The sequence below is a fragment of the Saccostrea cucullata genome, unplaced genomic scaffold, assembly GCF_032062105.1.
Source record: "Saccostrea cucullata isolate Sc308-1 unplaced genomic scaffold, CSIRO_AGI_Scuc_v1 ctg208, whole genome shotgun sequence".
Classification (NCBI taxonomy): Eukaryota; Metazoa; Mollusca; class Bivalvia; order Ostreida; family Ostreidae; genus Saccostrea; species Saccostrea cuccullata.
This window is the reverse complement of record NW_026930701.1, coordinates 257,399-274,028: the sequence shown is the minus strand read 5'-3', so window position 1 is coordinate 274,028 and position 16,630 is coordinate 257,399. Positions and strand designations below refer to the sequence as shown.

Below are 16,630 nucleotides of genomic sequence, written 5' to 3'. Positions count from 1 at the left end.
CAGGAACAGCGCGCTAGACCGCTCGGCTATCTAGGCAAGTCTAAAAACTTGCTTTCGATGCCGATGGAATTCTCGCCGCGCTGCCCTACACTACACGGTCATTGAGAATAGAAGTGAGATACAGTTATTTGGACATTAGTTTTAACAGAGGATTGTTACCAATACATGTTGTAATGAAACTAATTATTATTTATAAAGCACATTTTACAACAACTCTTAAACTAACATAACTGCCCTAAGTGAAGAAATATTAATATAGAAAGAACAAAGAAATTCACTTTTACATGGATACCCACTTCCGCCCCAGCCCGGGGTTGTACTCTCGACCTTCGGAATCTGTCTCCTAGCAGTGCAGGAACTGCGCGCTAGACATTATATATACATTATATATTATACAAACTTGTCAGAAGTACATTGAAACAAATTATCATGCAGCGCTAACGTGCAGTATTCAATTAGTCGGTTTGGCCACGTGTGTTATAAGACCGACAACATCCAAAAATATGAATTCATTAAAAAAATATTTCACAATTTACAATTTGATACAAGCTTTTGTACTCATTATCAAATCAGGCAATAAAATGAAATAAAATAAATTGGATAATGGCTGCCATGTTGTTTAAATAAATTGAGACACATACACACTGTATCCTTTTATAGTACATGGTGATTCAAAGTGATGTTATATGTATTTCTTTAAGAATCTTTTATTTGAGCCATGAAAGTTATTTTATCATAGACATACAACCTCTGTTAGACGAATTTAACTCATTAAACTATAAAGAAGAGTGCTTTTGAAAACATATGCTTCTCTGCTCAAGCCTATGATATTTTTATGGCCCTTGTTTGCCCTGAGCTTGGTTACTAAAGAATTATATTTATGGGGTATATCAGTGCCTAAACAATAACTGGAAATGGTTGTTATGCATAAATTATCCCTTGTTTCTAAGCTGTCAGTGATGTCGTTGACGTTTTTGCTATACTCCACAGACTACACAGTATTTCCTTGTACTGTAATATATACAGATAACGAATACTTTCCAAGCCCCAAAGTCCATATAACAATACACAATAGCAGCAGAGCAAACATTGACCTCTTAAACATCAGAGGTGGGATCAAGTGCCAAATAGGTGGGAGGATCCTCTGCTGATAGGTGGGAGGATCCCCTCTGGCCGGTCACACCCGCCTGGAGCTCCTTGTCATGATCCGAAAAAAAAACGGGAAAATCCGTCGAGATTTTTCTGTTTAAATAATTGCCTAACACAGTACAATTACATGTAACAACATCTGTATTTAAGTTTTAAAACAAAATTCTAATTAAAAACCACATTAACGATGTCTTACAGATTATTGTAACTAACAAAGTTGTATAATTTTGAGCATCTTAAGTCAATGAATGAGGAAAATCAGCAGTCCCCGTTAAAATCTTCATTTTTTAAGTTCTATGGTCGATACATATAACCTCTCAGGAAATACAATACTTCATTAAGTCAAATGCCAACTGATGTTTGTACATTGTACTAATTATTTGTCTATTATATATACACTGAATTGACGACGGAATATCCCGTTATTTCCCCGATCATAACAAGAAGTACACAGAAATTTGACAGGTCGACAAGAGATGCTTACTTCTTCATGACACCTAGCCCTATCTCTGATGTTTTGGAGGTCTGTGTTTTGTATTGTTTAATCGACTGTTGATCTTCATTACTGTACAGTATCTCCATAAAGTCAATGTTACAATCAATGCCTGAGCTTGCTAACGGTTCATGCTTCCTTTTACCTGCAAGATGGTAGATGAAAACTGTGTTGATTCTCTAGTATTTTTATTTTCATAAGAGATGGAAATGTTCTTCAAATTGCATTTAACAATATTACAATAAACGTTTAACATTCAATATTAATTCCTTTTGTTCGGAATATTGAAAAAAAAATCGAACACAAAAACAGAAAATAATGTTATATGTATAATATGTTTTCATGATTTAGCACTAGGAAATTAAACACCAAATTTAAAGCATCAGAAATATCATTGTGTTTATCAAACAATTATAGGTTTAAGTGGCTATTCTAGAAACTAAAAATAGAAATGTTAAATGCTAAAATCTATCTAAATATTGTTGTCTTCCTTAGATAAATGGAGCATTTACTTCTTGCACTGGATGTTATAGAACAAGACGTGTTGAAAACTGTTTGTTTGTATAAAACAGATAATATTTTGATATAACTGATATGTTACATGAACTATTTCTGAATTTCAGCTTGTCCATGAAGTTTACGGGCAACCCTCGCACGTGGCTAGGGATGAATTTGAAAATTTGAAAGGTTTGGTGACCAAGTGAAATACTGTTCAACAAGTTCCTTTTAAAGGATACAGCGAGACAAGTCCCAAATAGTTAATTGATCGTTTTATAATTAGGTCATTGAATGAAGGAGCTGTGTCAAATGCAATTCAAATGAGAACAAATGAAAGACTGTATATATTATAAAATCATTTGTCACAAATCAGTTCAGATACAAAAATATAAACACCTTTAATTAAAGACCCAGTATCGTAAGAATGATAGATAACAGAAAAAATTATTTATAAATGACAGTGACATGGTAAAGATATTTTTGGAAATATTAAAGGAAGGAAGAACGTCAGAGGAAGTCAGTATTTTGTGGGAAAAGAATTTTTACTATCCTTTTTATCATCTTGTTGTAATTCTAGAAATTTTTACCACCCTTCTCTTTATCATCTTGTTGTAATTCTAGAAACTTTCACTATCCTAATTGTAATCTGTGTTCTTGCAATTCTAGAAATTTTTACCACCCTTCTCTTTATCATCTTGTTGTAATTCTAGAAACTTTCACTATCCTAATTGTAATCTGTGTTCTTGTAATTCTAGAAATTTTTACTATTCTTCTTTTACTAATCTTGTTGTAATTGTAGAAACTTTTACTATCCTTCTCGTTACAATCTTGTTGTAATTCTACAAACATTCACTATTCCAAATGTAATGTCTGTTGTAATTCTAGTAATTTTTACTATCCTTCTTATCATAATCTTGTTGTAATTCTAGAAATTTTTACTATCCTTCTTTTAATATGTGTTGTTGTAACTGTAGAAAAACTTCCTTCAAATTAAAATAGTGTAATAATTAGCAAAAGTAATTTTTGTATATTTCTTACCTTTATTTTTAGAGACGCTATTTATAAATTGTATCCCTGCAATTTTAGTTTTACATAGAAAATTTAAATATCTACTCTTTCGAATACATTTTTTCCTGTTTTTTTTTTATGTTTCTTGTTAATCCAACTTCTGTATATCTAATTTTTTCGTATTTACCACCCTTCTCTTTATTTACTCCTCCATTTCTACTCTAATCCTTTTGGTAAAAAACTTTCACTATCCTAATTGTAATCTGTGTTCATGCATTTACCACACTAAATACTGCTACATGTATCATAATGACCCTTTTGAATTTCGCTCTTGTAATTCCAATTTCACTCTTAATATTCCAACAACCCTTATTGTAATTTTTTCTCATGATATTTTTTGACAACCTAATTGTCAATATTTATCCTAACTGTAATACTAGAAGCACTTCTCTTTATCATCTTGTTGTAATTCTAGAAATACCTTCTGTGTTCTCGTTTTTCTAGAAACTTTCATATCTTTGTAATCTGTGTTCTAAATTTTACCTTTCTTTTGTACACCTCCTTGTTGTGAATTTTTGAATTCTAGAAACTTTCACTATCCTGTCTGTTTCTTGAACTCCAAATTATATTCCTGTATTTTTAAAATCCCCTTCTCTTTATCATCTTGTTGTAATTTTTTCACTATCCTAATTGTAATCTGTGTTCGCAATTCTTTTTTTTACCACCCTTCTCTTTATCATTTGTTGTAATTCCTTTCACTATCCTAATTGTAATCTGTTACTTTAAATTTGAAATTTTTATATCATCTTGTTGTAATTCTAGAAACTTTCACTATCCTAATTGTAATCTGTGTTCTTGCAATTCTAGAAATTTTTACTATCCTTCTTTTTATCATCTTGTTGTAATTCTAGAAACTTTCACTATCCTAACTGTAATCTGTGTTCTTCTAACTCTAGAAATTTTTACTACCCTTCTCTTTATCATCTTGTTGTAATTCTAGAAACTTTCACTATCCTAATTGTAATCTGTGTTCTTGTAATTCTAGAAATTTTTACTATCCTTCTTCTAATATGTGTTGTTGTAATTGTAGGAAAACTTCCTGCAAATTAAAATCGTGTAATAATTAGTGAAAGTTTTTTTTGTATATTTCTTATCTTTATTTCTAGAGGCCCCGTTTTAGTTTTACACATTTTCTTTTTGCAGATGTGTGGCCAACTTCTGTATATCTAATTTCTTCGTATTTACTCCTCCATTTCTACTGAATCCTTTTGGGAAAAAAATACCAGAGGCATGCATTTCTCACGCTAAATACCGCTATCATAATGACCCTTTTGAATTTCACTCTTGTAATTCCAATTTCACTCTTGTAATTACAACAATCCTTACTGTAATTTCTTTCTCATGAAATTTTTGGACAACCTAATTGTCAATATTTATCCTGTGTTCTAAAAGCACTTATTTCAAATACTTCTCTTGTACTTTTGGCGAAACTTAATGTAAATTTTACCGTTGTTTCGTATAACCCTTCTTGTGAATTTTTGAAGACTTTCTTTGAACTCCAAATTATATTCCTGTATTTTTAAAATCCCCTTATTGTTGATATTTCTCCTGTATCTCGGCGCCACTTTTTATTCATATTTTTCCTTTATTAGGCTGAACCTTTATTTTAAACTTGACTTTCATAAAAGATGTAATTTTGGAGCTGCAACTTGTAAAATTAATGTTTTCTTCTGCATTGCTAAGAAAATTTGTAGTAACAGTCGTTTTGATTCAGGTCAAAGCAGAAAATAAAAAAAAAAGAAAATCTGTACATTTTAAGAATAAAATAAACAAAGCAGCTTTTAGCATTTGCCCAGTTCGTATGCGTACATGTTTTTAGCGCACTCCAAATAATTGAAGAATATCTTCATCATATTATGCGGATAAAATTTGCTTGCATAAAAAATGCCGGTAATTTTTATCAGCGTTCATGGTCAAGTTAAATACTGTAACATGTAAATAAACTGTATAATAAACGACTATGAAATCTGACCCCAAGATCATAAACTGATCAAATACTTAACATACTCAATTATCATTTTTTTTTATTTTTAATATGTTTTTGTAATGTATGACATTTGAATTCAATTGATATGCTGAAAATTTTATTTCGTTCTAAAATTATTTCAAAAGTTAATTTGGTTTGAAATCTTGACTGAAATCTGTTCTCTGTTTATGAAGAAGAGTCTGTTTGAACTGTTTTCTACAGTCTTGCAAGTTTTACACTGCATTTACATGTAATTGAGTCAGAAAAAGCTTTCTTTAGAAGAACTTTTTTTTTTTACAAAAGCAGTCTACATGACAATGCCTTTTTCCGGATTCAGTGGGGCTTGGCGTCTCTTTATAAAACAAGTTAATGATGGATGATGGGGGCTTGCGTATGTATTTATAAGAACCCATTAAAGTACTCAATTAAAACATTACATTTCCGTTTTCTTTTTCATTTCTGTGCACATTCTAAAGGGACTTCTATTTGTTTTAAGTAAGTTATTTTAAAAAAAATCATTTTATACATTATTTTTTAAGTACTTTTAAAGAATATATTAGGTAGTAAGGAGATAAAATAAAAATGTTATACATTAATTCAAAATAAAAGCAAGAAAAAAAATTAACTGCTTCAAATCTGGCATTAACATGTTCTCGAAGGTGTTCCTTTTTAAAATTTCATATCATATAATACAATAGAGCTCATTTGTTATATTGTGAAACGTTAAAACGTTTGTTTGTTTGAAAAAAGTTTAAGTCTTCTTGTTTGTAATTCGTTAACTTTTGTTTGTTTTCAATTCAACAACTTTTGTTATAGTTTTTTTTTATTAATTTTTGGCTTAACGTCTATTTTGAAAAATTTTTACTGGAGGGTGAAAACTGTACTCACTTCTTCTTCGTTCACTGAACAGTTAAGTATTACTCCCATCTTCTTTTCACTGTACAGTAAAAGACATGTCGCAGCAATTCTATCGACAGGAATCTTCTATTTATGCAATTCCAATCAAAGAATGTCTCCCCATATACATAAGATTTATATCCATAAAGTTTGAATCTTCCCCTTTGATCCTACCTTTTTAACCATTTTATCGCGCTGGTACAAACTAATACAAACATTCCAAATGAAACTGGACCATGCGAAATACATGTTAAGCTTATTTAGCTTTTTAAGGAATGAACAAAGAGAGGCAGATGAAAACAAATTATCATTTTGAATAAAAGGTTGCGTAATATATGAAAATTTTATGGAATACATATATGTCAGAATGTTCAAATGTTTTTATAAATAAAAAAAAATGGTAAAAAATAGTTTTCAAATTGTAAATTTTTAAATATAAAATAATTTTTGAGCAAACAAATCATAAATATTTGTTGTTTTAAGATTTTGTTATTATTATGAAAAAAAAACTAGTGAAAACAACTTTTCCTAATCTAACTATGCCTCTTGTTTAATATTTTATACTATAAGACGATAAAAAGGGATTATTCATTTTTTAAAAAAGACATCATTACAATTGTAAATTAATTCTGACTGGCCATCTTTTACATCAGTCAACTAATATCAAATTATGGTCACTGATTACCATAGCCTAGAAGAGAGAGAGAGAGAGAGAGAGAGAGAGAGAGACAGAGAGAGAGAGAGAGAGAGATGCAGACTTTCTCTTATTTTTTTAAAAGTGCTATACAGTATTCAAAAACTAGATTGTTAAACAACAAGCGTAAGGTTAAAACTACCAATCCTAATTAAGAAATAAAATATCTAAAATGTTAAGTGATCAAAACAGACAGAATATTCCCGAAAATCTCAAAAATGATGAAAATAAGCCAAGCATAAATGATTCATTGTATGTAAACATTGACTTCTTTATTTAAGATGTGTGTAATTTATCTTAGAACAAAGACGAATAAGTATAATTAAGGCTAAAATGTGTAATGATGAATTGGTTTATCTTTAAAACATATTTTTTAATTCCATGGACTTTCATCATACCTAATATTTGCCCTACAGATCTATTTAAATCTTCTTTTGTCTGATGGGTACTTTAGCTGCATTGCGAGCACTTTTAGACGCTAGGTTAGAAAGAAAATTTAAGATGAGTGTGTGTATATAACATTAATGCATCATTAGGTGTGGCGCAACATTTAATAAGTATGGCATGCTATTCATTCTTACAGGGTCAAACACTCTATTCTAATATATCAATTAAATACATTATACTCTGATATTAAAGGTAAAGCATTTTATAATAGAAAAAGATCAACAGAAAGGAAGTTTTAAAAATGTATTAAACTAAGCAGTAGATAAGTAACAAAGATTGCAATTGAGCGTATAGGGAAAAGTGATTTTTCAAATATAAAAATTCAGATGATAAGAATATCATTAAAAGACGGTTGAAATGATGCATTTAAACAAAATAGAATGACGATTGAAAAATTTAGATTTTTTTTATTCATTAAGACACAGGGATATAACTTGTCCCAAAATTCAAGGTCACAAATTAGGATACATCCCCACCCTTACGTGATAAAAGTAATAAATGGAAAATATGTCTAAATATACTGAAGTTTACTTCAACACCTACACATTTCATTAAATCTGTTGCTATTAAGGATGGAATGCCTCAAGAGTGGAAAAAAAAAACGGTATTCAAAAAAATAAGTTCATACCAGCAATACAAACGTCGATTGCATGGTTCAGTAGTTAGCGCAAAGCAAGGCGTTGATCCTTATATCGCAGGTTCGAATTCCACAGTGGAATGGTAACTGAATCTGCAAGTCTTGTATTGCTTAAGAAAGTTAGAAATCCCATAATGGTTTACGGAAAAAATAAAAGCAATGTCTAGCTTCGTATATCCCCTCCACTCTCAGACATAGTTATTTTTTTTATAGGGTTACCATTTGTTTACATTCTTTCTACTTTGACAGATAAAATATAACTTTCATAAAATGACGTCATTAAATAAATGTATTGACTCTTAGGAAAGGAACTTTGCAATAGTGGCAAGTCTAGAGTGATTTATTTTCCGATGCAAATGAAAAAAAAGCTTTTTTCCTGAGTTTTGTATTTCGGCAGCCATTTTTATGACCGAATTATGGCCAGGTATTGTAGATACATTAATAGAGATCGTTGTGTATAATCTGGTTTGATATGGGGACATATCTCCTTGACAACTAGCTTAAGGTTCATAAACCCTCTGCTCACTCATATGAAATTTTTCTTTAACTTTTATGATTTTTCAAAGGAAATGTATATGCTGAATAAAATACAAACAATTATAGCATGGCTTGCGAGGCAAAATTTGACAAAAAGGCACTTAAACTTGACAAATTTATAAAGGAATAATAGATATTTGTGTCATTAAGAGTTATCTCTCTTATCAGAGTATCATTGTACTTTAATCATCCGTATCCATCAATCCCCTCATTCCCAGTCCTCCGGATTCATGGAAAATTCCAGATTTAATAAATGTATCTTAAACTTCAAACAGTAGCTCGATCTTACCTTGTGTAAACAAATATCATGGCTGCTAGGTGTATGTACTGTAGATCGGTAAACTTTTTGCGATTTGTCATTGACTCTTTGTAAGCGAGACATAATTTTCACGAATAGTTGTTATTCCTCTATATAATCATAAGGAATTCTTTTATACGCGAGAATTAAATTTTCACGAACGCATTGTCTCGCGTAATTACGCTAAATAAAGTTTTCGCGAATAAAAAGTTATTTATCGTATCAGTTATTACCTCCCCTCGCTACCCATCATTTCCGTTACAACGGTTGTATTATTGAACAGAGAATTTGAACTCATAAAAAGCCACACAATTTTACATATACAGTTGTTTAATTATTTCAAAATTAAATTATAAGGAATGACTCTAAATCTTGGCCAAATTATTGAGTATTGCCTGTTTTAGGTCAGTTTACGTTTTTTTATAATCCGCTTCGCAGATTATAAAGCGTAAAATGACCCAAACCAGGTTTTAATCGATAACTTGACCAACAATTAGAGTCATTTCTTAAACATCCTAGATGTTTAATGAAGTCCCCATCTAAATAGAGACAGTGATGTAATGCGAAAAGTGCCCAAATTAGTGGTGTCATAGGATTTATAGTGGACACAGAAGTTACTGTTTGGTGATAGTTGAATGCATTACATAGATCGTTGTATATATTGCAACGGTCGTCGCAACCGAATTGTTAGCATTTGGTCATTTTTGAGATAAATAATTGATAAAACTAAGAGAAAATGACATATCTATGCATTATTTTAAAGGTTGAGAACTTAAAAAGACTATAAATTGAATGGTATGAATAGCACGGGCTTAGGGATCAATTGATGAAATACAAACCCGATATAATATAGATGCTATGTAGTGAAAGAAAGACGCATCTGTCATTTTTCTTTCCTTATTTTTCTTTCATTGTTTTAAAGAGCCCATGAATTGTCTTTTCAAATTCTATTATTAGTTTTTCTTTTGTAAAATGATCAAACTATTGATAAAATTCGTAAAACATGATGTATTTGCATGTTTTTGTACGTTTTACTTTACCGTGGATTAAGCAAATTATTTCATAATTTTGTAAGATGTCCTCTTTTTTCCCAAAGAAAATAAATACATGTAGATAATTAATATTATATCTCTGAATTCTGTTTTGTAGGTGAAGGGTTGAAAGGGCTTAAAAGATGAAACTTCTCTTCCTGATGACTTGTGTATTGTGCGCATTTTCGGTTAATTGTGATACACCTGACCTGCCAATTGAGAGGCCATCAGACATTCGTACAGATATCCCTCCTTCTGATATAGTTTCTCCACAGGGCCAAACTATCATCATCGTGGATGAAGATCCAATTATTGATTCACCACCCCCACCGCTTCCACCGCCTATTGCTGACCCGGGCTTACCGAATGAGCTCATTGCACGAAAACTTGTCGATAGTAACATTGATCTTAGCTCTTTGGCAAATGTGGAACCAGAAAAACTAAATTCTCTTCTTGACAAATTCTTAAACACAGTGGCTAAAGAAGGTCCCTTTATGGATAACCTTCCTATACCTCCAACTTCCAATCCTGGAACTCCTTTTGAAGACGTTGTCCCAGATTCAAGGATAAATCAAATACCAGACAGTACATTTGGAGTGCCAGAGAGTGGATCAATAGATCAGCAGATTGATAGGTTATTAGAAGGCATTCAGAATAATGCTGATAGGGAACGAAATCAATTAACTGAAACACCTATACCTACTCCCGATGCCTCGGCTCCAATAGTAGACATACCCATACCTAGTCCCGATGTCCCAGTTCCAACTGTTAACAGCATTGAACCTACACCAGAGACCCCCTTTTCCGATTTTCCTTCATTTGATACAACCGAACTTAACAAGGAACTCAACACATTAGAGGAAGATTTCCTAAGAACATCGGCAGAAACCCAATTACCAGATCTAAGACAACCAACATTACCTCCAGCTAATAATCTGAATTCTGTTTCAGCCGTGATTCGTGATTTAGAGGGGAACTTACAGGTAGACACTCCTCCCTCTGATTTAGGAGACGAGTTCATATCGACTGTGAGCGGCACTTCTCTTGACGATGGATTTGACAGTGATCAAGCTAAACGGCTGGCGACTTTATTAGAGCAGAGGCGTGAACTGCAGCGACGTCTGAGAGAGCAGGAACAGATTACTTTGAATTCTCCTGCTCCAAATCCACTAACTACAAGGAGAGCACCTTTCAGAAACATCAACCGCGCTGCAAGAGGACAGATGAATTTCTTCGATGAATTTGGAAATTCTATTGACGATATTTCTTCAGTTAGCTCCCCACTCATTGGTAACAGCATTGGTGTTGGTCGTGATATCATAACTGATTCTGAGAGTTTACAAAATAACCGGATCTTTGATGCGCTTGCGCAAGCCGGACGAGTAAATGCCCCCGACAATATTCGTCAGAGATTTACGGATGATGACGGAATTAGGATTCCTCCACCTTCAACAGAAATAGCAACTCGAACTCAAGTAAATAGTGCTTCAGCACGAATTGCAGAAGCACTGAGGAATGATCCATATATAATGCCGGGGCAAGGTTTAATGACTGATACATCTCGGCAAACGCGGAACGATGGTATTCTGTCTTCCTCACAGCAGCAAGAATTGAATGCATTACTGGCACAAAGACAATTGCTACAAGATCAGCTCTCTAGATTAAGTAATGATGACATTCAATCAATTGGAGATATTCGAGGTATCCTTCCAACGCCTCGAAACACAAGACTTACAGGCACCGGTGATGATGATAATCGACTACCAGGAAGATTGCTAAACTTTGAATTAAACGAAGGCAGGAACCCGTTAAGATCTCCACAGGGAACAACTATCGAGGGAGGTGGACGTATTATAGGATCATCCACTGATGATGGTTCCTTTCCTTTATTGGGGTTAGGTCGTCTTAGACAACAAAACACCAGAAGAACCATTCCATCTTCACAAACAAGAAATATACAAATTCCTAGAAGAGTGACTACTGATACTTTCTCCGAAATTGACGATATAGATCCTCGTGTTCTTGGATTCCAAAACCGCCGTCGATTATCTAGCTTGACAAATACCAGAATCGGGCCTGTTGTTGGTGACACACAAAGGGCGACTCCTTTGTCTATTGACTTCAGAAATAGTTTTGTCGATACATTACCGTCTAGTGCACCTACTTCCCTGAGTTTTAATGAACCAAATGCTTTAGAACGCTCATTCATATCTGATGATTTACGGGAATCGAGTATTGATAGATCTCGGGCTAGACAGAATTTGTTGCAATCTCCTCGTGGAACAAGACAAATAGCACCATTTTCCACGACTACTTCTTCGTTTTTGAGGACTCGTTTACCTCCTAGATTCGACAGAACGCCATTGCCTTCATCACCAGTGGATCTCGATGACGATGCCCCTCCAGGACAAGTTGGTGACACACAGTCTCTGGAAATCAGAAATCGAGGACGAGAACCCCAAGGATTTGTAGCCCAAACTTATGAAGATTTTCCAGACTTCAATAGACAAGTTGCTCAACTCATGAGGGGGGCAACAGGATTTGGTTCTGTTTCCTTTAGAAACTTTCCAAGCGATGATTTCCCAGAAACATTCAGAACTCTGCCTGTTGGCAATATTGGAAATCGACGAACAGTACGGTTTTTCAGACCACAAAGGAGAACCTCATTTTCGACGCGAATATTTTAATTGTACATGTGATGATACTGTGAAAAGAGAATAATTTGCATATAACTATCTTTTTTCACTGACAAAAGGTTATATGTTTCTTGAAATGGGCTCAAGTTTACGGTGGTTACAAAACTTTATTACTGATATTTTGAGACATATTCTCGATGTTCCTAAGGAAATGCAATGCAACGCGTGTAGCAGTAACTGTGACGTCATCAAGAACACATCGTATTTGTTTATTAATATGATATGTTAAGACTATAAAAAACTTTGTAATGGGCTGAAAAACAATTGTTCATACTTGTATGTGTCCAGGAGAAAAATTTTTCCAACTTACTGAAGATGTTTATCACATAACAAAGTTTTAAACACAAAAATAATCAATAATATCTTCTTACGAATCTTCAATGTTTGCAAATGTAATACTGGAGTATATATCGAACCAACATATACACCTTTGTGTCGAAGATACTAATAGAAAAATATCATTAATGACTCCAGTTTATTTTCAGTTGTTATTCAAATAGAAAATCCATATTGTAATTTTTCGTATTGTTTATCGTTTTTTTTTTATTATCTATTGACTTAAATTACCTTGTTGTTTTGCTATATATGAGAAACTATATGAAATAAAGAGTGTAATTTTTCAAATGTCTGTAATATTCCTTTACTAAGTGGACTATAGATGTTTGTATCAATTGAACACATTAAAGAAGCAGCATTTGTGTCTAGCATATCCACAATTATTACCTCAATGTGCAATAGACTGCGCAAATAAGTTGAGTCAAGAATTTTTTTTTTTTTAGAAATATTTTTTTTAAGAAAGATGTTCTCCTTGAAAAAAAACTATGTGTTAAAATGATTTTACATGAAAACATCAAAAGGTGTTTTCACATGTTTTATATCTGATATGAAAAAAAAACTTAAGATAAAATACATTGTACACATTTATTAGGATAGAAAAATGAAAAAAATGTAATGAGATATAAAGAACTATGTCTTATTTTTGTTTGAATGTTTTCTTTCTAAGCTGACAAAAAATTGACTTTATAAACTAGTTCTTTAAAAGTTTGTAGAATTTCTTTTTTGAATCGCGTGCTGTCTTTTTACACTTATTAACATGTGTTACAATTAGGTTAAAGAAAGAATTGTGACAATGCTTCTAAAATAAAAAAATTTCTGATTAAAGATTCATATTCCTAAACACCTGACCCTACCCCTGGAATTTCCGACAGTCCTTGTTTCATGCTCTCGTAACATGTGTTGTTTATTGATTTTTTTTTTTAGATGAATCAATGTTCCAATGTATCGTGACCTTTAACATATTTTCTTTTCATTTTTATGTCTATTTAGTAAATAATTTAATTTTATTTGTAACACGTCATATGATTGGTTTTATCCATTTTGTATGACATAACTTGCCTACGTCACAATGAGTTAAGTCAAAAACATATTACTCCGCTTGACGTTAACTTTTGAAATATGCTATATTTGAAGCCTTTTTCCGAGGAAAAAATGGAAAAAATTGTCTCATTCTCTAAATTGAAATTATTCTATAAGGAATGAAGCTAATTTCAACTTATGTTATACGATATAACATAACTTGGGGCAGTTTACGCTTTATAAACCGCGAATGCTTAATTCTCAGCAATCTAAAAACCAGAGGAGATATAATTGCTTCTAATATGAATAATAACTTCCCTTCTATAGCTCAACATAATTTTAAGAAAATAAACTTAGGAAAACTTTCAAGTGTAACAGTAAATCTGAGTTCTGTGTGTGAACAGTACTAAAATATTTACATCAATTATCATGAATCATGATTAAGTACATGTAAAAAATACGTCATAGATCACTGCTCGGTTTGTTGATCATTTTAATCTGTTCTAAATATTGTGGGAGGTTAGATTTAAAAATGACAATGAACGATCTCAAAAATGTATAAAAAATTCAAATATGTAAAGAAGGCTTAAAACACGAATGACTAGAATTCCAGAGATTGGATCAGGAGCCTTAGAGAAGAAAAACATCTGCTATTGACCGTTCACAGCCGCCCTGAGTTCTTTCTAATTATCAGACGGATCAATCCGTTTTCACTTTTAGTATAAAAAACAAGGTGAAACATATGGAGAAAAACAAACAGTTTTCAAGATTAAAAGTCCATAAAACAATACAAAACAAGAGCAGAGCAAACACGGACCTCCGAAACATCAGAGGTGGGGTCAGGTGCCATGGAGGAGTGAGAATTCCCTTCTTACCAATCACATCCCTCTGTATTCCTTGTCATGATCGATAAGAATTGGTATGAAAAACCCAAGTCAGCTTTTAATTTTAGCTAATAATTCAAATGAATCAAGACAGCGAAAATACGATTCAGTGATAGGTCATATTTACTAACAGAATCGTTATAACGACCATAGAATTTCCAAAGAGCTGATTTAAACGAGGTTGTTGAATTCCCTACAACATCTTATCAGTGTGTAACATGCCTCGCTTCAAAAATTAATTATTCTCATTATCAAGGTTTTTAGTAGCCAGTAAGATTGGAAACATACATGTAATCACACTAAGTAGGTGATAGTGCAATATTACAAAATAAATGATTTAGGAAAGCTGAAGATGGAGAAAATGGAAAGAATCCATTTTGTTGTCAACTTCGTTGTTGGAAGACCATCGTCGTCAATATTCAGTAAAACATGTATGAAATAGATGTGACAAAATAGAAATCTATGTTGTTTTTAATTTCAACTTCTCTTGGATTATGTAAACATGAAAATAACTATTATCTATTGATAGCTTGATATATCAGAAGGTCGCATTGACGAAGATATCAATGAAGGATATGTATATAACGAGCATCAGTATTCAATATCAAAGTCAATAAAACTATAAAAAATAGGAGCAGAGCAAACATGGACCTCCAAAACATCTGAGGTGAGATCAGATGCCATGGAGAAGTGAGCATCCCCTGCATACCGGTTATATCTCCCGTGTGCTCCTTGTCATAAAGTGTTATATAATGGAACCTTAAAAAAAAAACGGGTCAGCCCATAAAAAAGATCAATCAATGTCCCCTCACAACATCAAAAGTCTGTTCGAAGACGATATAAATGTTCTCAAATGAGTAACTTAAGCATCCTTTTTATTTCACATTCAGGGTACCTTGTTTACAATTTCAATAGCTTTTAACAAAGCAAATTTGTTGAAAACAAATCACAAAATAGGAAAATTTCCAAATTCCCTTTTCATTGAATAAGCAAACATTAACGATATTAAAAATCTAGAGTTTAAATTTATCCTGAGAAATTGATGTTTAAAGTGTAGAAAAAAGGAAAGTTTTGATGTCATTGATATTTGACAAAAACACGATTTAAAAGTGTATTATGGTTCTCTAGAGTTTTTAAATATCCGCAGCTGATTTGGAAACTTTACACATTGCTCAAGTAGTCAAACATCTTCACTTCCGGCATCTCAATAATATCAATCACACTATCAAAGTATCATTCTACATGAAAATATACCTTTTCCGGACATAAACAAATTAAAACTCAAAATCCATGATCCGTGCACACCTCATACATGTTCATGTAGACGTACATTTGATCATTGATTTATTTTATTTACATGTACAAAACAAAAGAAAAGAAATCATGAATTAAATCATAACTCTAAATTTTGAATTTTTAAAATAACTTTTATATCCACATGAAAAAAGTTTTTTAAAACTTAAGATAACGGGCTGTTCAGTGACAATTCAGTCTTTTAATGGAATGTGCCTTACAGTGACCTTTTAAGTCAAGATTTATGTCGAATTTACGAAAAATTCGTTGCGCCTGCGTGGGTAGACATGGACGTGTGAATTTTAGCAGTAATTTTTGTGAGTAATTTGGTACTACTTTAAAGTGTAAAGCTTGGAAAAGCAGGTATGTTTAGATATTTCAATATCTCTGTATTGCATTGATGCCTAAAACGGACAAACCCGACGGAAAGCGTCGACAATCTTCTGATGGGAATATCCCAAAACCATCAATAAAGACTGTGAAAATGGCGGACACTACTTTAGATGATATGGTGGACAAAATAACTGTCATTGCGGAGGCCGTCCAAAAACTGCAAGTAGGTCAACAATCCCTTGCAATCCATGGTTGAAAGTAAATTAGATAAATTCAAAAATGACTTTATAGCTAGTATAGACGAGAAATTTAAGGCAATAAAGGCAGATATTGACCTTGAACTTGGAGTCCAC

General features: G+C 32.4%; 1 protein-coding gene across 1 annotated transcript; it reads left to right on the top strand.

Annotated features, from left to right (window-relative positions):
* The first annotated feature begins 5,606 nt into the window (after window positions 1–5,606).
* LOC134229698 (uncharacterized) lies at window positions 5,607–13,035 on the top strand. The gene is made up of 2 exons (XM_062711465.1): window positions 5,607–5,669; window positions 9,834–13,035. The coding sequence occupies exon 2, from the start codon at window positions 9,859–9,861 to the stop codon at window positions 12,400–12,402; it is 2,544 nt and encodes an 847-aa protein (XP_062567449.1). The 5' UTR covers window positions 5,607–5,669; window positions 9,834–9,858; the 3' UTR covers window positions 12,403–13,035.
* Window positions 13,036–16,630: the final 3,595 nt, after the last annotated feature.